General features: G+C 50.2%; 1 protein-coding gene across 1 annotated transcript in view; it reads right to left on the reverse strand.

The window, feature by feature from the left end:
* The window catches only part of LOC140403226 (complement C3-like), a 466,462-nt gene that overhangs the window by 160,216 nt on the left and 285,123 nt on the right, over positions 1–21,123 (reverse strand). Inside the window, exon 24 of the mRNA XM_072490983.1 lies at positions 14,115–14,318. Within this exon, the coding sequence (XP_072347084.1) occupies positions 14,115–14,318 (204 nt within the window). The remainder of the gene's footprint in view (positions 1–14,114; positions 14,319–21,123) is intronic.

Here is a 21,123-nt window from a genome sequence, read left to right on the forward strand (position 1 = left end):
CCAGTGACATAATCTTTCATGTCTCTCACTTCAGGTACCTTGTCACCAATCCCAGGTACCTTGCTCTGCAATCCTTATCCAAACATTGTCTTATTTTCCTCCAGCTCTCGCAGTCTATATCCCACATTGAACAAGCAGAGATCAACACTCTGTACCCCTCTTTGCAATCTCCAAAAGATTCCACAAGGCACTGTCAATGCCTTCTTTTTACGAAAAACACTTAGTGGTCTTGTACCCAGTGAACTCACTGCCAAACAGTGACCCCAGCAATACTGCTTGAGGGCTTTGTCAGCAGATTAACAGTTGCCCACTCTGCATTTCCACCTGACGGCTACATGTATAAACATGCAAGGCTGTTGTCACTGCTGTGCCATGACCAATAGACTGAACTGACATTCTGGCTTTGTTAGAACAAAGAACAAAGAACAAAGAAATGTACAGCACAGGAACAGGCCCTTCGGCCCTCCAAGCCCGTGCCGACCATGCTGCCCGACTAAATTACAATCTTCTACACTTCCTGGGTCCGTATCCTTCTATTCCCATCCTATTCATATATTTGTCAAGATGCCCCTTAAATGTCCCTATCGTCCCTGCTTCCACTACCTCCTCCGGTAGCGAGTTCCAGGCACCCACTACCCTCTGCATAAAAAACTTGCCTCGTACATCTACTCTAAACCTTGCCCTTCTCACCTTAAACCTATGCCCCCTAGTAATTGACCCCTCTACCCTGGGGAAAAGCCTCTGACTATCCACTCTGTTTATGCCCCTCATAATTTTGTATACCTCTATCAGGTCTCCCCTCAACCTCCTTCGTTCCAGTGAGAACAAACCGAGTTTATTCAACCGCTCCTCATAGCTAATGCCCTCCATACCAGGCAACATTCTGGTAAATCTCTTCTGCACCCTCTCTAAAGCCTCCACATCCTTCTGGTAGTGTGGCGACCAGAATTGAACACTATACTCCAAGTGTGGCCTAACTAAGGTTCAAACAGCTGCAACATGACTTGCCAATTCTTATACTCAATGCCCCGGCCAATGAAGGCAAGCATGCCTTATGCCTTCTTGACTACCTTCTCCACCTGTGTTGCCCCTTTCAATGACCTGTGGACCTGTACTCCTAGATCTCTTTGACTTTCAATACTCTTGAGGGTTCTACCATTCACTGTATAATCCCTACCTGCATTAGACCTTCCAAAATGCATTACCTCACATTTGTCCGGATTAAACTCCATCTGCCATCTCTCCGCCCAAGTCTCCAGACAATCTAAATCCTGCTGTATCCTCCGACAGTCCTCATCGCTATCCGCAATTCCACCAACCTTTGTGTCGTCTGCAAACTTACTAATCAGACCAGTTACATTTTCCTCCAAATCATTTATATATACTACAAAGAGCAAAGGTCCCAGCACTGATCCCTGTGGAACACCACTGGTCACAGCCCTCCAATTAGAAAAGCATCCCTCCATTGCTACTCTCTGCCTTCTATGGCCTAGCCAGTTCTGTATTCACCTTGCCAGCTCGCCCCTGATCCCGTGTGACTTCACCTTTTGTACTAGTCTACCATGAGGGACCTTGTCAAAGGCCTTACTGAAGTCCATATAGACAACATCTACTGCCCTATCTGCATCAATCATCTTAGTGACCTCCTCAAAAAACTCTATCAAGTTAGTGAGACACGACCTCCCCTTCACAAAACCGTGCTGCCTCTCACTAATACGTCCATTTGCTTCCAAATGGGAGTAGATCCTGTCTCAAAGAATTCTCTCCAGTAATTTCCCTACCACTGAAGTAAGGCTCACCGGCCTGTAGTTCCCGGGATTATCCTTGCTACCCTTCTTAAACAGAGGAACAACATTGGCTATTCTCCAGTCCTCCGTGACATCCCCTGAAGACAGCGAGGATCCAAAGATTTCTGTCAAGGCCTCAGCAATTTCCTCTCCAGCCTCCTTCAGTATTCTGGGGTAGATCCCATCAGGCCCTGGGGACTTATCTACCTTAATATTTTTTAAGACACCCAACACCTCGTCTTTTTGGATCACAATGTGTCCCAGGCTATCTACACCCCCTTCTCCAGACTCAACATCTACCAATTCCTTCTCTTTGGTGAATACTGATGCAAAGTATTCATTTATTACCTCGCCCATTTCCTCTGGCTCCACACATAGATTCCCTTGCCTATCCTTCAGTGGGCCAACCCTTTCCCTGGCTACCCTCTTGCTTTTTATGTACGTGTAAAAAGCCTTGGGATTTTCCTTAACCCTATTTGCTAATGACTTTTCGTGACCCCTTCTAGCCCTCCTGACTCCTTGCTTAAGTTCCTTCCTACTTTCCTTATATGCCACACAGGCTTCGTCTGTTCCCAGCCTTTTAGCCCTGACAAATGCCTCCTTTTTCTTTTTGACGAGGCCTACAATATCACTCGTCATCCAAGGTTCCCGAAAATTGCCGTATTTATCTTTCTTCCTCACAGGAACATGCCGGTCCTGTATTCCTTTCAACTGCCACTTGAAAGCCTCCCACATGTCAGATGTTGATTTGCCCTCAAACATCCGCCCCCAATCTATGTTCTTCAGTTCCCGCCTAATATTGTTAGAATTAGCCTTCCCCCAATTTAGCACATTCATCCTCGGACCACTCTTATCCTTGTCCACCAGTACTTTAAAACTTATTGAATTGTGGTCACTGTTTCCGAAATGCTCCCCTACTGAAACATCTACCACCTGGCCGGGCTCATTCCCCAATACCAGGTCCAGTACCGCCCCTTCCCTAGTTGGACTGTCTACATATTGTTTTAAGAAGCCCTCCTGGATGCTCCTTACAAACTCCGCCCCGTCTAAGCCCCTGGCACTAAGTGAGTCCCAGTCAATATTGGGGAAGTTGAAGTCTCCCATCACCACAACCCTGTTGTTTTTACTCTTTTCCAAAATCTGTCTACCTATCTGCTCCTCTATCTCCCGCTGGCTGTTGGGAGGCCTGTAGTATACCCCCAACATTGTGACTGCACCCTTCTTATTCCTGATCTCTACCCATATAGCCTCACTGCCCTCTGAGGTGTCCTCTCGCAGTACAGCTGTGATATTCTCCCGAACCAGTAGCGCAACTCCGCCTCCCCTTTTACATCCCCCTCTATCCCGCCTGAAACATCTAAATCCTGGAACGTTTAGCTGCCAATCCTGCCCTTCCCTCAACCAGGTCTCTGTAATGGCAACAACATCATAGTTCCAAGTACTAATCCAAGCTCTAAGTTCATCTGCCTTACCCGTAATGCTCCTTGCATTAAAATATATGCACTTCAGGCCACCAGACCCGCTGTGTTCAGCAACTTCTCCCTGTCTGCTCTGCCTCAGAGCCACACTGTCCCTATTCCCTAGTTCTCCCTCAATGCTCTCACCTTCTGACCTATTGCTCCCGTGCCCACCCCCCTGCCATACTAGGTTAAACCCTCCCGTGTGACACTAGCAAACCTCGCGGCCAGGATATTTATGCCTCTCCGGTTTAGATGCAACCCGTTCTTCTTATACAGGTCACACCTGCCCCGGAAGAGCTCCCAGTGGTCCAGATAATGGAAACCCTCCCTCCTACACCAGCTGTTTAGCCACGTGTTTAGCTGCTCTACCTTCCTATTGCTAGCCTCACTGGCACGTGGCACAGGGAGTAATCCCGAGATTACAACCCTCGAGGTCCTGTCTTTTAACTTTCTGCCTAGCTCCCTGAACTCCTGCTGCAGGACCTCATTCCCCTTCCTGCCTATGTCGTTAGTACCAATATGTACAACGACCTCTGCCTGTTTGCCCTCCCCCTTCAGGATGCCCTCTACCCGTTCGGAGACATCCTGGACCCTGGCACCAGGGAGGCAACATACCATCCTGGAGTCTCTTTTACGTCCACAGAAGCGCCTATCTGTGCCCCTGACTATAGAGTCCCCTATTACTATTACTCCTCTGCGCTTTGACCCTCCCTTCTGAACATCAGAGCCAGCCGTGGTGCCACTGCTCTGGCTGCTGCTGTTTTCCCCTGATAGGCTAGAAGTTGGTACGTGAGGTATATTGTCCATTGTATATTGCCTGGCTATGCTCTCCAACATCTGCTCCATTCTAACTGACAGTGAAAATGTGACCTGTATCATTAAATCATTCTCAATCTTCCCATAATACCTTCTAGCACTGGTCAGTCCATAATCCACCAACAAAATAGTGGTACTGCGGAGGAAGGTAGCACTCGTTTAGAATCAATTGCATGTGCTTACGTTCGCTGCACAGAGTGCAGGAGGATGGAATGAATGTAGCATCAGACACACGTGTGCACAGGTACAGGAAGGTGGGAAGGCAGTAATGATGATTCCAGTTGGCATAGATGTGGGGCTTCAGGAGTTACATTATAGGGCACAGCACTAAGATGAACAGTCCATATGTGGACATCTGGTAGAGTTTCCTAAAGCAATATGCATTCATACATTGTGAGAGGAGTCTATTGTGATGTGCTCAACCTTGTCGGGGGCTTGACTGTATGAACTTCAACCATGAGTGACTGACCTATCCCATGGAGAATCGATTGCAGCATCACTCACAGTGGATGCAAGAGCAGCGTGAATTCCTGAAAAGGGAACAAGTCTCAATCAGTAGCCTAGTGCAACCACTTCACGCTTCAGTGGCCAAAGTGATGAAAGCCCAATGTTTAGAAACATTGACTACGTCAAAGAGAGTTCAGTGTAGTGAAATCACATGCTTGAATGATTGGAATACACTTGTGCACTTAAATCTCGATCATGTTGCCAGCAGGGGGAGGGGGATAGGGGGAGGTCAGAGCATCGCGTTCAGGTCGGTGTCTGGCACCAATCCCGATTTTGTCCTGACAACTGATTCTCCATCCTGGCAGGGAACAAATTCCGTGTGTCCCGGGATGGAGAATGCAGTCCAGTGCGTCGGAATCGGACGGAAATTTTTATGGGGTCTAAAATGGGGTGACAATCAACCAGATTGCTTTGTCCTGTATGGTATTGAGCTTACAGAGTGTTATTGGAGCTGCACTTATTCAAAAAAGTGGAGAAACGTCTATCACAGACCTGACTTGTGGCTTGTCAACCTTCCAGAACCTGTTTGGAGGATGTGCTGCCACTGCAGCCGCAAATGGCGCAACTGGTCCCGACCCAACAGGCTGATAAGTGTGAAAAGCCCCTCCTGGCGTCCATAAACAACAGGGCCATCGTAGTTCCTGCAATGTCCAATGGTTTCCCCATGTAGGTGGCTAACCTGGCCTGTGTGTCGGTTAATGTAAGGGTCTGTGTACCCTGCTTGATGCGGTCGAATGTCCTCTGAGCGATCACGGAGACCGCTGCGCCAGTGTACAATTCCATCTCAAACGGGTGACCATTGACCCGTACTGTCATCTAAATGGGGGCCACACGGGGAGCTGCCACACAATGCAGCTGCAGGCAGTCGTCCTCCGTCTCCACGTCCTCAGGAGTAGTCGCCGCAGGTTCATCCAAACGGAAAGTACGGCCCCTGGGCTAGCCCCAGTTTCTGTCAGAACGACAGCACCTCTGGCGCCCGCGACGGGGTCAGCGCCCACAAGTCCGACACTGACATGGCTCCTCATCCATTGGTTCTGGAGAAGGCTCCCTTCGGGGAGGAATGTCCGACGGCCACTGGCGTCGATGTGGACGCCACCCCGCCCAAGGTATCGCAGGGGTGCTGGGAGATGCTTTTGGGTGGAAGGGGATGCGCCCCAAGGCGTGCAGCTCCATTCCCTGTAGCTCCTGCACTCCCCATTCTCCGCTCTCTTGGGACAATACTATTCGAATGGCCTGTTGAAAAGTCAATGTTGGCTCAGCTAACAACTTTCTCCGGGTGGCCGCATTGTTAATACCGCAAACCAAACGGTTGCGTAACATTTCTGACAAGGTGTCACCATACTCACAGTACTCCACAATCCTGCGTAGCCTGGATAGAAACTCTGCAAAGGATTCTCCTGGGGTCCTCTCAGCGGTATTAAACCGGTAACACTGGACTATCATGGCAGGGTTGGGTTAAAATGTTGCCCCACTAAGGTCACAAGTTCATAAAACGTCTTGGTGTCCGGCGCAGCTGGGTACGTAAGGCTTCTAATCACCCCAAATGTATGCGGGCCGCAGGCGGTGAGCAAAATGACCACCTGCCGCTCATTTTCGGTGATGTTGTTTGCCCGGAAATAGTAACGCATTCGTTGTGCGCACTGGTTCCAACTTTCCAGCGCAGCATCAAAGACATCCAAACGTCCATATAGAGGCATGGTGTAACAGAAAAACTACTTCCAACCTGTATCCAACAAAAATCCAGGGAGGTGGCTTCAACAGCGCAGCTCCCCGTGTGGCCCCCATTAAGATGACAGTACGGGTCAATGGTCACCCGTTTGAGATGGAATTGTACACTGGCGCAGCGGTCTCCGTGATCGCTCAGAGGACATTCGACCGCATCAAGCAGGGTACACAGACCCTTACATTAACCGACACACAGGCCAGGTTAGCCACCTACATGGGGGAACCATTGGACATTGCAGGAACTATGATGGCCCTGTTGTTTATGGACGCCAGGAGGGGCTTTTCACACTTATCAGCCTGTTGGGTCGGGACCAGTTTAACCCTCATCGCCAGTTTTGTGAGGGCCACAAAGAATCCAGCACGAGTTGTAGAATAGAAAGAAATAACATTTATTTACAATAACATAAATATACAACAGCAGCAGTAATTCCCTTGCTGCTCACTCCTCTCTAGCTGGATCCATACTGGCCAGCTATATTTATGCAGGGAATCTGCTAATGATTTCTCCGCCCCCCTCATTGGGAAAGCTCATACTCCCTAAGGATTGTGGGATTGCCCTTAGTCCCCAGCCAGTGGTAAGCAGGCAGGTTATAACAGGAGTCATGAGCTGAGTTACTCTGCTCAGGTTCCCCAGCCTCTGACCTGCTTTTGTGAGCCAAAGTTTTGAAATAGTTGGTTCAATTCAGGATGAAAAAAGCATGGCAGCTTCCAGGAAATTGTGCACAGGTGCTGAAGAAAACCTTGTAGCTACACACAAGCTGCATATTGATTGAATGAAAAGACTTTCTATTCCGATATCTGGTCTCCTCATGCTTTGATAGCGATGTGTGAGCAATCTGTCATACCTTACATATGTCGAAAGCCAGCGACTGACATGAACCCCATTGCTCTTTGGCTCTGTGACTCCACGTCTGCTGCAAAATTAATGTGCTCTCCTACCGTAGCAGAGGGCAACAGTCACAGATATTTTGCAGTCGATGGCTACAGTAACGTTGACTGAATTCAGACTGTTGATTCCATTTTTTTAAATGTGTGTTCTGCTTTAAGAGCTTTCTGAATTTTAAGATGGTACCACTTATCACTTTGAGACAAGGGCTTCCCTATGCTTGCCAGGTTTGACAGAATCCACTGCAATGGCGACAGTAGTTATCACTGTTGCCTCACAGCGCCATGGTCTCAAGTGCGATTCTGACCTTGGATGACTGTATGGAGTTGGTACTGTCTCCTCGTGTCTCTATGGGTTACCTCTGGGTGCTCCAGTTTCCTCCCAGTCAAAAGATGTGCAGGTTAGGTGAATTGGCTATGCTAAATTGCCCAAATGTTAGGTGGGTTTACGGGGCAAGGAATGGGAGATTGGGCCTAGGTAGGGTGCTCTATCGGAGCAAGGTCCGGTGCTGATTCGATGGGCTGAACGGCTTTCTTCTGCACTGTAGGAATGCAATGATTCTATTACCCTCAGCTTAAAAGAAAATCTCAACAATGGGTGCTAATGGAGTTCTCTTGCTCACTGTGATTATGCCAGAGTATTCAATTACTTATGAATCTTTTCAGAGTGAGCTCAGTATCATTTTAAGGCACCTACCTGAGAATCGGATTTTAATGACAGCTTTTTTGAAACTGCAGTTCTGGGGCGAGATTCTCCGACCCCCCGCCGGGTCGGAGAATCGGCGGGGGCTGGCGTGAATCCCGCCCCCGCCGGTTGCCGAAGTCTCCGGCACCGGAGATTCGGCGGGGGCGGGAATCGCGCCGCGCCGGTTGGCGGGCCCCCCCATGCGATTCTCCGGCCCGGATGGGCCGAAGTCCCGCCGCTAAAATGCCTGTCCCGCCGGCGTAAATTAAACCACCTACCTTACCGGCGGGACAAGGCGGCACAGGCGGGCTCCGGGGTCCTGGGTGGGGCGCGGGGCGATCTGGCCCCGGGGGGTGCCCCCACGGGGGCCTGGCCCGCGATCGGGGCCCACCGATCTGCAGGCGGGCCTGTGCCGTGGGGGCACTCTTTCCCTTCCGCCTCCGCCACGGTCTCCACCATGGCGGAGGCAGAAGAGACTCCCTCCACTGCGCTGCGTGGGAAGATGTCAGCGGCCGCTGACGTTCCCGTGCATGCGCCGCCCGGAGATGTTATTTCCGTGCCAGCTGGCGGGGCACCAAAGGCCTTTTCCGCCAGCTGGCGGGGCGGAAATTCGTCCGCCGCTGGCCTAGCCCCTTAAGGTTGGGGAACGGCCCCCAAAGATGCGGAGCATTCCGCACCTTTGGGGCGGCGCGATGCCCGTCTGATTTGCGCCGTTTTGGGCGCCAGTTGGCGGCCATCGCGCCGTTTCCAGAGAATTTCACCCCTGATTCTGAATTATTCAAATATTTCTCAGAACTTACTGTAGCCTCGAAGTTTGAAAGATTTAGTTCACCCTTGTTATATCTGCTAACTATGTGCATTGGGACTTGAAGCTAGACTTCCAAAGGGGACACAATTGAGTCCTCTGCTGCAGTAAGGAATTTTAAATCTCTGCCTTCCGCTTCCAAGCCTTTCTTTGGAGCTTTTCGTTGGCAATTGTTCTCTGCACCTATTGCTTCTCAAGTTTCTTTTCAGTTCAGGCTGCTTTGCTGAATTTCTTCTCCAGCATTTTGGTTTATTTCTGAACGTTCTGCAAGGTTTGGGGATTTTTCACATGCTATCACCATTTGTAAGTGGTTGGTTATAGTTTGATAGGTCTTTCCAAGTCTTCGCAGTCATCCATAGGCTAACTGCAAGTCTTTACTGACTATGAGAACTATTTACAAATATACAGTAAAAAATTATAAACTAAGTACACACATTCACGGGGACACATAGCTCTATCCAACACTCAAATGACCTTGATTGCGTTTCTTGTTTTACATCACTGTGTACTTTAGTCTCACATTAACCCTATATATACTTTTTAATACAGTAATTGCCTCCACCTTTCTTCCAAATGATGCATGTTGTGCATGCCAGCGAGATTCACAATCTAAAGTGTCACTCTCTTGGTAATGAAACAAGGACTGATAAAGAGGATCCCATGTGACTGTGCCTTGGCTCTTTTCTATTCAGCTTTAAATCTGAAACTGCACACAGCTCTACATAAGTCTTAGAAATCTACGTCAGGCCTTCACAACTGTTCACATCTCCAGTACCAAGGCATGGAATACAGGAGTGATTTCTGAACCTTTAAACAGTGAAAATCACAACACCCTGTTCACTTGCATCTGTTTAAATAACCTGGTTGATTCGTAAATGTGCATCTTACACCCTTCTCCCTTTCCCACAACAGTCAATATCGGAAGCACTGAAAATGGGGATGGGACTTGGGCAAAATTCTCCTACCCGCCCCGCCACATTTCTGCCCGACCGGCCGGCGGGAGTCTCCGTAACACCGGCCGGTCAATGGGGTTTCCCATTGTGGGGCAGCCCCACGCCGTCGGGAAAACCCCGGGCGCCGGCAAAACGGAGACTCCCGCCGGCGGAGAATGACGCCCCAGATCTGGGTCCCACATGCCACTGTGAACCCTCCATGCAGTCTCCTTGACTCCATGAAAATTTAGCTTAAAATCAACCTCCATCAGCACCTTTTGTCTTTATTTGAACTGATAACCATTCTACTCTCACTGAATCTTTTCCTTCTCTTACATTCATGTGCAGCCAACCTCTTGAGCCTGCCATGATCTCAACAGCCTCCACCTGGATGAGATCATCTCTAACCAGCACATCCACTTATACCCTCTCCCTGTTCAAACCGCATGTTCTCGTACAAATGCATTTTCTATGATCAAACTGCCAATCACTGACTCTTTGTTCACCAAAGTACTTTCAACTGTCACTGATTTGCTCAACCACTCAATCCTCTTCATTTGTGATTTCATTGATCACAGAAAATTACTTCACCCAATTCTTGTCAATATATTTTTTTGTATTTTTATTCCAACTTTTCAATATTTTACATTTTACAATAAAATAAACATGCATAACACATTAAACCCCCCACCCAACAAAATCCCCCCTTCCTGCCCCTTCAACAGTCGACGGTAAATAACTTTCCAAATTGCAACATGAACATCTCCAACTTTTGTGGAACCCCTCACTCACCCCCTTTAGGGAAAATTTCACCTTCTCCAGGATTAAGAACTCCAGCAGGTGCCCCCGCCACACCGAGCCACAGGGTGGAGAAGCTGGCCTTGACCCCAAAAAGACCGACCTGCGAGCAATCAACACGTCAGGCCAAGACATCTGCCGTTGTACCTGTCTGCAATTCCAGCCAGTCCAGCACCCTGAATATGACCTTCAGGGGACCGGGTTCTACATCCACATGCAAAACCCCCAAAATGGTGTTGAAAACTGCCCTCCGAAACCTTTCCAACTTCAGACAGGACCAGAACATATGCACACGATTAGCAGGACCTCCCACACACTGCTCACAGATGTCCTCTAGCCCCTCCAGCAGCCAGGTCACCCTTGACTTTGTCAGGTGAGCCCTGTACACCACCTTCAGCTGTACGAGGTTGAGATGTTTGCCTTCCGCAGCATCTCGCACCACAATCTCTCCTCCAAAGCCGTCCCCAACTCCTCCTCCCACTTAGCCTTGATCATCTCCTTGGACACCTTATCCTCCTCCAAAATCCTCCCGTAAATCGTCGAGACGAACCCCCTCTTCACCACCAGATACCTAAAGTGAGACTCACCCACACAAAATGGCAAGCCTCGACCCCTCGTCCCTGGGGAGGAAACCACAAAATACTCGCTTTCCCCCCAGTTAGTTTATACTCTGAAAATGCCCCAAATCTATGAAGCAAACCAATTATATCTGCCACCAAGGAGCCCGGCTCCAAAATATATAACAGCATAACATCCGCGCACACGGACACCCTATGCTCCACCTTACCCCTCTCACTATCCCCTTCCACAACTCCAAACTCCTCAGCGCAATGGCCAAGGGCTCTATCGCCAACCCAAACAGAAGGGGGGGATATAGGGCACCCTGCTCGTTCCTCGGTGCAAAGAAAAATACCCTGAATCCATATCATTTGTGCTCATGCTTTCCATCGGCTCCTTGTACAGAAACTGCACCCATGCCACAACTTTGGCCCAATCCCAAACTTCTCCAACACCACAATCAGATAACTCCACTCTACCCGATCAAATGCCTTCTCCGCATCTAATGCCATCACTATCCCCAACTCCCTTCCCTCTGCATCACATTCAGCATCTGCCTCACATTCAATGACAACTGTCTGCTCTTAACGAATCCCATTTGATCCTCCTCATTCACGCTAAGAAGGCACACCGCCAACCTTAACGTCAGCGCCTTTGCCAATATCTTGGTGTTCAGCAGAGGTATGGACCTAAAGAACCCCCACTCTACCGGGTCCTTATCTTCTTTAACAGCAACAAGATGGAGGCCTGTCCAATCATTTTCGGCAAAAGCCCCCTGACCATCATGCTCTCGAACATTTCCGCCAGTAACGCCGCCAGGTTATCCTTAAACATCATGTGAAATTCCATCGGGAACCCATCCGGCCCTGCTACCTTCACTGTTTGCATTTCCTGATTGCCACTTTCATTTCCTCCACCCCCACCAGCTTCTCCAGCCCCTCCTTCTCCATTTCACCCAACCACAGGCACTCTAACCTCCCCAAAAACTTCCTACTTTCCCACTCATCCTCTGGTGACTTCAACTTATACAAGTCCCTATCAAACTTCTAAACACCTTGTTTATCCACCCCAGGGCACCAACATACCCGTCCTATCCCGAACCCTAACTATCTCTCTCGCCGTAGCTTGCTTACGGAGCTGACCTGCCAACATATGACCTGCCTGCTCCCCGTATTTACAGACAGCTCACTTCTCAGCTGATGCACCACTTTCCCGGAGGACAGCAAGTCGAACCAAACCTGTAACTCCTTCCTCTTTGCCAGGAGCCCCGGATCCGGGCCCCCCACGTACGTCGCGTCCACCCCCACAATCTCTTCTATCAACCATTGTCATTCCGCTCTCCCCTCCGCATCCACCTCAGCCTTAAACAAAATCACTTCCCCCTCACCGCTGCCTTCAGAGCCTCCCAAACCATCAACGGCGAGACCGCCCCCATACAAGTGAACCCCACATACTCCTCAATCACATTCCCCATCCTATCACCGAAACTTTGGTCTGCCAACAACCTCACATACCAGCCTTCACCCGGACTTCTGCGTCAACCCCTTCTCCAGTACCACGTCCATCCAATGTGGAGCGTGATCCGAGATCACAATTGCTGAATACTCTGCACTCTTAATTCCAGCCACAGCGCCTTCCCCACCATGAAAAAGTAAATCCACGAGAATACCTTGTGCACTGGGGAAAAAACCAAATACTCTAAATCCCTCGGGTGTAAAAATCTCCACCCCCGCATCTCCATCATAAACCCAGCCAACGCCTTTGCCTGCAATCCCCCACGTGGTCAGCCAGTGTGGCTGGGACCTGTCCACCCTAGGTTCCAGCACTGTGTTCTAATCCTCGCCTCCAAAATCAACTATGGGGATCAAGATTTGGGATGGCCGCCAGAGCGTTCTTCACAAACCCCAAATCATCCCAATTGGGGGCACATATGCTAACCAGCACCACCAACCTCCCCTCCAATGCAACCGTTACAATCATGTACCTGCCCCCCTGATCCGCCACCACCCTCTCCATCTGTAACCTCACCGCTTGTCCACCAGAATCACCAATCCCAGCTCCCCTCCCCCCGCCCTATTATCAAACCTGGATTGAAACAATTGGCTCACCCAACTCTTCCGAAGCCTTATCTGGTCCTTCACCCTCAGATGGGTCTCATGCATCATCACCACATCAGCTTTCAAACACAGTACGAAAATTCTCATCAATGTAATGGCATTTTGAACTTCTCTCAATTATTTCCCCATTTAGTATAACCAATAAAATTGAACTCTGCTGTCTTCTTAAGCACTACAAATATTTTGGAAGAGCAGGTGTCATGAACTCCAAAGAGGGGAGCCTCTGTAAAAATGTTTTAGAATCTCTACATTATGAGGCAAGGACACCATGGGCGGGATTCTCCACTCCCGCGCCGAAGTGGCCGCGCCATCGTGAACGCCGTCGAGGTTCACGACGGCGCGAAATGGCCCCGATCCCGACCGATTCAGGCCCTGACAATGGGCTAGGATCGGGGCCGCGGCATCTACACGTGCCAGGCCTTGTCGCCCGCGCAAAAGCGGCGCCGCATAGATGACGTGGCACCGATCGCGGGCCACCCCACATCTGAGGTATCCCCCGGTGCAGGATCCCCCCTTGCCCCCCCCCGCAGGCCGCCCCCCCCAGCGTTCACGCACCGCTCACGACTGCAGTGACCAGGTGTGGCCGGCGCCAGGGGGAACCCGCCGTTTTGGCCTGGCCGCTCGGCCCATCCGGGCCTCAGAATAGCGGGGGTGCCGGAGAATCGCCATTTTGGGTGTCTCCGCCGATTCTCCGGCCTGCGGCCCGTGAAACTCGACCGGGCCGTTCCCGCCGCTTGGGAGAATCGCGGGAGGGCGTCGGACCGGCGTCCCGGGAAATTTGGGCGGCCCAGGCGTTTCTCCCAACCGGCGTGGGAGTGGAGAATCGCGCTCCATGTGTCATCATATTGCAATTTATAGCCCTCAACATTAGTATTGTTGGTGCAGTGTAAAATGTAGCTGCTATCCTGAACCTGACTTATGCTATGCCATTAGTGGTAGTCTCAATATGCATCAAGTCTCAATATGCATCAAATTCAAATTCCAAAAACATGATGCTCCTTATCTTAACAATCTTGGATATAAAATTAGGGATGTGTACCTTGTTGAATGTTATTCAGTGCAGGGTTTCTACGATCCATTCCAATCTTTTCCCATTGCCGGGTTTTGTCCAGAAAGTCGGTGACAATCACAACTGGGGTCATTGATGCCATATTCTGCTCTCCGCAGCCACTAGGGACACTAATTAGATGCTTCAGTTTTGCTCCATCAATAGTATTTTCAACTATTTGGGCTAAAATGTCTCCTGTTTTGGTAACAAAATAGATTCGTAAGTACAAAGCAAAATACTGCAGATGCGAGAAATTTAAAAGAAATGATGCTGGAAATATTATAAAATTGGTGAGAAAAACAGGCTGGTGATCTTTAACCAGAACTGAAAGAGTTCGGACTTCCGGAGCCAGCCATGGAGCTTATTTGGTAGCTCCCGCTCGTGATGGACCTTTGGGACCTTTGCCCCCGACCTATGGGGGATTTGATCTATAAAATTGGAGACTGGTGAGGTAGAGGAGAGGATTCCCCACCAGTTTATGGAGTCGTGGACCAGAAGTGGCCTGCAAAGGAGAAATTGTTGGGCAAAGAATGGAGTGGAGTCTGAGGCACAGGAAAACATGGCTGAGGCTCAGGGACTGGGATTGCCGGCCCAGTGGTCAACGGAGAAGCTGGTGGAGTTCCTTCAGGAGAGCTTCGCCAAGCAAAGACCTAGACCCAATTAAGACAGGGATTGACCGAGTGGAGCAAATGTTGAAAGCCCAGGGACAAGCGATCCACAAGGTGGAAGAGGCGGTGGCTGAGCATGATGTCCAGCTAACCGCGATGGCGGCAGAGATGGGACTGATGAGGACCACCAGAAAAGGCTGCAGGAGAAGATGGAGGATCTGGAGAACAGGTCACGCAGGCAGAACCTGAGGATCATTGGCCTCCCGTGGGCATCGAGGGATCTGACGCAGGGGCATATGTGGCACTTATGTTTGAGAAGCTGCTGGGGGAAGGTGCATTTACTCGACCCTTGGAGGTGGACAGGGTGCACAGAGCACTGGCGAGGAAGCCGCGGATGAATGAGCTGCCAAGGGCGATGGTGGTACGAATGTACCGGTTCCTGGACAAGGAACAGATCTTGAGGTGGGCCAAGCAGACGAGGAGCTGTGAATGGAAAGATAATGAGCTGCATATTTACCAGGACTTGGATGTGGAACTGGCCAAAAGGGCAAGCTTCAACAAAGTTAAATCGGCCCTCTTTAAGAAGGGGGTGAAGTTCGGCATGTACCCAGCTCATTTGTGGGTCGCTTACGAGGGTCAAGAACTTTATTTTGGATCGGCAGATGAGGCGATGGACTTTAAGGACAGGGGACTGGCAGGTGACAGAACACATTGAACTTGGGGGCGGGTAATTTTGTGCCTATGCTGCTAAAATTTATTTTCTTTTTGGGCTGTATATGCAGTGTTTTTGGACCAATTTTGGGCCATTGCTCAGTTTTGTATGTGGGTTAACTTTGTTCTTGTTGGGGGATGGTGGGTGGAATTTTCTTCTTTGTGTTTGTTGGGGATTGTTATGTTTTGCATATATATGTTTGCGCCGGGGGGGGGGGGGGGGGGGGGGGGGGCGGGGGGAGATTAGTGGGAGTAGGATGCTTGCCGCCATGGGCGGGGACAACCAGGCTAGCTGGGTGGGCTAACTCACGGAAGCGCAGTGGGGGCGAGTAGGTGACCAGTTTGATATGGGGGGTTGGGATTGTTGTTTTGCTAGTGGGGTGGGGAGGGGGTGGGACGGGGGGAATTGTTCTGCTGACAGTAGGTGGACTGGCAATGGGAGGCAAATTGGAGGTCGATGATGGTGGGTGCCCAAGGGCGGGCATGAGAAGGCGCGGGATGCGAGCTGGAGGCTGGCCTAAGAAGGGTGATGGTTGATCGGCAGGGGAGGGGGGGAGGGATGCCCCCCAACCAGGCTGATCACATGAAATGTGAGAGGGCTGAATGGGCCGGTCAAGAGAGCTCGCGTGTTCACGCATTTGAAGAGGTTGAAGGTGGACATGGCAATGCGCCAGGAGACACACCTGAGGGGAGTGGGTCAGACTAGGCTGAGGAAGGGGTGGGTCGGGCAGGTATTTCATTCAGGGCTAGACTCTAAAACTAGGGGGGGTGTGATCTTGATCAATAAGCGGGTGTCATTTGAGGTAGGGAATATAGTGGCGGACTCAGGGGTAGGTATGTCATGGTAAGTGGGAAGTTGGATGGGATGCTGGTGGTGTTAGTGAATATTACGCAACAAATTGGGACAATGCGGAGTTTATGAGGCGGGTGTTAGGGAAGATTCCGGACCTGGACTCGCTTTGATTGATCAGGGGGTGAGGGGGGGGGGGGACTTTAATATGATCAATGATCCGAGGTTGGATTGGTCGAGTTCAAGGACAGGGAGGGTACCCGCCACGGCGAAGGAGCTAAAGGGATTTATGGAACAGATGGGGAGGGTAGATCCGTGGAAGTTCGGACGGCCAAGAGTGAAGGAGTTTTCTTTTTTCTCCCATGTTCACAAAGTGTACTCCCGGGTTTATTTTTTCATTTGACCAGGGCTTTGCTGGTGGGGGTGGAAGATGCCGAGTATTCGGTGATTGTTGTTTCGGACCATGCCCCACACTGGGTAGATTTACGGGTGAGCAAGGAGAGGGGGTCAGCGGCCGCAAAGGAGATTGGATGTAGAACTGTTAGCGGAAGAGGGGGTGTGCGGGCGGGTGAGGGAGGCCATCCAGAATTATTTGGAGATAAATGATACGGGGGACTTTTCGGCAGCAACGTATGGGAAGGGCTGAAGGCAGTGGTTCGGGGGAGCTAATTACGATACATAGAACATAGAACATTACAGCGCAGTACAGGCCCTTCGACCCTCGATGTTGCGCCGACCTGTGAAACCACTCGAAAGCCCATCTACACTATTCCCTTATTGTCCATATGTCTATCCAATGACCATTTGGATGTCCTTAGTGTTGGCGAGTCCACTACTGTTGCAGGCATGGCATTCCACGCCGTTACTACTCTCTGAGTAAAGAACCTACCTCTGACATCTGTCTTATATCTATCTCCCCTCAATTTAAAGCTATGTCCCCTAGTGCTAGACATCACCACCCGAGGAAAATGGCTCTCACTGTCCACCCTATCCAATCCTCTGATCATCTTGTATGCCTCAATTAAATCACCTCTTAACCTTCTTCTCTCTAACGAAAACAGCCTCAAGTCCCTCAGCCTTTCCTCATAAGATCTTCCCTCCATACCAGGCAACATTCTGGTAAATCTCCTCTGCACCCTTTCCAATGCTTCCACATCCTTCCTATAATGCGGCGACCAGAATTGCACGCAATACTCCAAATGCGGCCGCACCAAAGTGTTGTATAGCTGCAACATGACCTCATGGTACGGACTCATAGGGAGAAGGTGGAGGGAGCAGAGATGGATAGGCTGGTTAGGGAGATACTCCAGGTGGACAGAAGGTATTCTGAAGCCCCGGAGGTGGGTCTGTTGAAGGAGCGGCAGAAGCTGCAGGTGGAGTTTGGTCTGATATCCACAGGGAAGGCGAGGAGGCGGTATATGTGTATGGTGAGAAGGCCAGTAGGATGTTAGCACACCAGCTAAGGAAAAGGGAGGTGGCCAGGGAGATAGGAAGAGCGAAGGTTAGAGGGGGAAACATGGTCTTGGACCCAGTGAAGGTGAATGGGGTGTTCAAGGAGTTTTACAGTCGGCTGTATGAGTCGGAGCCCCCAGCTGGGGTGGAGGGGATGAGGCAGTTTTTGGACGGGTTCTGAAGGTGGAGGAAGGGTTAGGGAGGGGGTGGGAGCCCCGATCTGGATTGCAGAAATAGTAGGGATTGGAGGCCATGCAGTCGGGCAAGGCCCCGGGATCGGACGGCTACCCAGTGGAATTATACAAGAAGTTTTCTGGGATACTGGGCCTGCTGCTGGTGAGGGCATTTAATGAGGCAAGGGAGCCGGGTGTCCTTCCCCCCAAACTGTCACAGGCTTCAATTTCATTGATCCTGAAGCAGGAGAAGGACCGAGAGCAATGTGGGTCATGCAGACCAATCTCCCTATTACATGTCGATGCTAAAATGCTGGCGAAACCTCTAGCCTCGAGGACAGAGGTCTGTGTTCCGGGGGGTGATAGGGGAAGACCAGACAGGGTTTGTTAAAGGCAGGCAGCTAACGGCCAATGTTAGAAGGATCCTGAATGTGATCATGATGCCCTCCGACGGGGGGGAGGCGGAGGTGGTGGTCGCTATGGAGGTGGACAAGGTCTTCGACCGGGTGGAATGGAATTATTTGAGGGAGGTCATGGGATGGTTTGGGATTGGGAAGGGCTTTGTTGACTGGATTCGGTTGCTGTACCAGGCACCGGTGGCGAGTGTGCGGACGAACCGGGTGAGTTTGGACTACTTTAGACTGCACCGGGGAACAAGACAGGGATGTCCACTGTACAGCCATTGGCGATGGCGCTGAGAGCATCAAAGAACTGGAAGTGACTAGTTTGGGGTGGAGGTGGAACACAGGGTCTTGTTATATGCAGACGACCTACTCCGATATATTTCTGACCTGTTAGGGGGGATGGGGAGGATTATGCGGACCTTAGGGGAATTTGGCTGGTTTTCTGGTACAAACTGAATATGGATAAAAGCGAGGTTTTTGTGATCCAGGCGAGGGAGGAGGAGAGGAGACTGGGGCAGTTGCCGTTTAAAGTGGTGGGAGTGAGTTTTCGCTACTTGGATATTCAGGTGGCACGTGGTTGGGAACAGCTACATAAATTAAATCTGGCCCGGTTGGTTGAACAAATGAAGGAAGACTTTCGGAGGTGGGACATGCTCCCATTGTCACTGGCGGGTAGGGTGGGACATGCTCCTACTGTCACTGGCGGGGAGGGTGGGACATGCTCCCATTGTCACTGGCGGGGAGGCACAGATCGTAAAAATGACGGTCCTCCTGCGATTTTTGTTTGTTTTCCTGTGTCTCCATATTTTTATCCCAAAGACCTTTTTTAAGCGAGTAAATCAGGTGATATCTGGGTTTGTGTGGGTGGGTAAAACGCCGCGACTAAGGAAAGTACTGTTGGAACGGAGCCGAGGGCGGGCACTGTCGAACTTTAGGAACTACTACTACTGGGCGGCAAATATAGCCATAATTAGGAAGTGGGTCGTGGGGGAGGAGTCGGTGTGGGAGCGGGTGGAGATGGCCGTATGTAAGGGCACAAGTTTGGGGGGTATTGTTAATGGCTCCTATTCCGTTCTCGCTGGCCCGGTACTCCACAAGCCCAGTGATAGTGGCGGCCCTGAGAGTTCCGGGACAGTGGCGGAAGTATATGGGAGTGGAGGGTGTGTCGGTGTGGGCTCCAATTTGTGGTAATCACTGGTTTGTCCCGGGGAGGATGGATGGGGGGTTTCGGAGATGGCAGAGAGCAGTGATTGAGAGGCTGAGGGATCTATTTATTGATGAGTGCTTTCCCTGTTTGGAGGATTTGGAGGAGGAGTTTGAATAGCCGGGAGAGAATCAGTTTCGGTATCTGCAGGTAAGGGATTTTGTGCAAAGGCAGATTTCGACCTTTCCGCTTCTACCGCCGCAGGGGATACAGGACAGGGTAGTTTCCAGAACGTGGATGGGATGGAGAAGATATCGGAAATCTATAAAGAACTCATGGAGTGGGAGGAAACCCAGATAGGTGAGATAAAACGTAAATGGGAAGCAGAGCTGGGTAAGGAATTAGAGGCGGGCCTGTGGGAGGATGCTCTGAACAGAGTCAACATGTCCTCATCATGTGCCAGGCTCAGCCAAGGTCAATTCAAGGTGGTCCACCGGGCACAAATGACGTTGGGCCGGTTGAGCAGGTGTTTAGGGGTGGAGGACAGGTGTGTGAGGTGTGCAGGAGGACCCGCAAACCATGTCTACATGTTTTGGGCACGCCCGAATCTGAAGGGATTCTGGCAGGGATTTGCGGATGTCATATCCACGGCACTAAAATTGAGGGTGGCGCCGAGTCCAGATGTGGCGATTTTTGGAGTGTCGAAAGACCCAGGAGTCCAGGGGGCGAGAGAAGCTGCCATTTTGGCCTTTGCCTCCTTGGTAGCCCGGAGACGGATCTTATTGGCGTGGAGGGACCCGAAGCCCCCGAAATCAGGGATATGGGATAATGGCATGGCTGGGTTTCTCAGACTTGAGAAAATTAAGTTCGCTCTGAGAGTATCAATGTTAGGGTTCGTTCGGAGGTGGCAGCCGTTTATCGACTTCTTCAGAGAAAACTAAACTGTCAGCAGATTCAATAAGGGGTAAGGGGGGGTCGGGTGGAGTTAGGCTATTCTGTGTCTATATTAGGTGGGAACAGAGGGAGATGGAGGGATGTGTTATGCACTGAACTAGGATTGCATTGTATTTGTATCTTTTGTTGTTATAAAACCATAAATGCCTCAATAAAATGTTTGTAAACAAAAAACAGAACTGAAAGAGTTAGAAATCCACTAGGTTCTAAGTAGGCAATATGAGAAATGGTGAAAAGACTACATAAAGGAAGGTCAAAGATCAGCACCTCATCTTTCGATTAGATGCTTCTGCACTCAGCATCGAACTCAACAATTTCATCTCTTCCCACATGGTTTCATTTTCTTTCCATGTTTTAGTCTTAATCTTATTTTTCTCCTGTTTGTGTCTTTTGGATGACAGCTAGTCGCCAGGGAGCAGTCTCGGAGGCCAGAGTATTGGACTGGTGAGTATAAAGTAACTTACCTCAGAGATTCGTGACCTACTTTCCAGGGAGCAGATTCGGAGGGCGGAGCGGTGAATAGAAAGTAACTTAGCTCAAGGATTTATGGTTTAGTCTCCAGGGGGCAGTCTCGGAGGGTGGAGTGGTGAGTCAGAAGTAACTTACCTCGAGTGAGTATCGGGGATTCTACTGAAGCTAAAAAAACCTGAAAAAGTCGCATCACAGTGATGCCAGAGTGACCTGATTGGCTGGTAGGAAATCTTTGCTAAATTTGAAAAAAAAATTGAAAATAGGACCAAATCTAATTAATTAATTAAGTAGAG

The sequence above is a fragment of the Scyliorhinus torazame genome, chromosome 27, assembly GCF_047496885.1.
Source record: "Scyliorhinus torazame isolate Kashiwa2021f chromosome 27, sScyTor2.1, whole genome shotgun sequence".
Taxonomy (NCBI): Eukaryota; Metazoa; Chordata; class Chondrichthyes; order Carcharhiniformes; family Scyliorhinidae; genus Scyliorhinus; species Scyliorhinus torazame.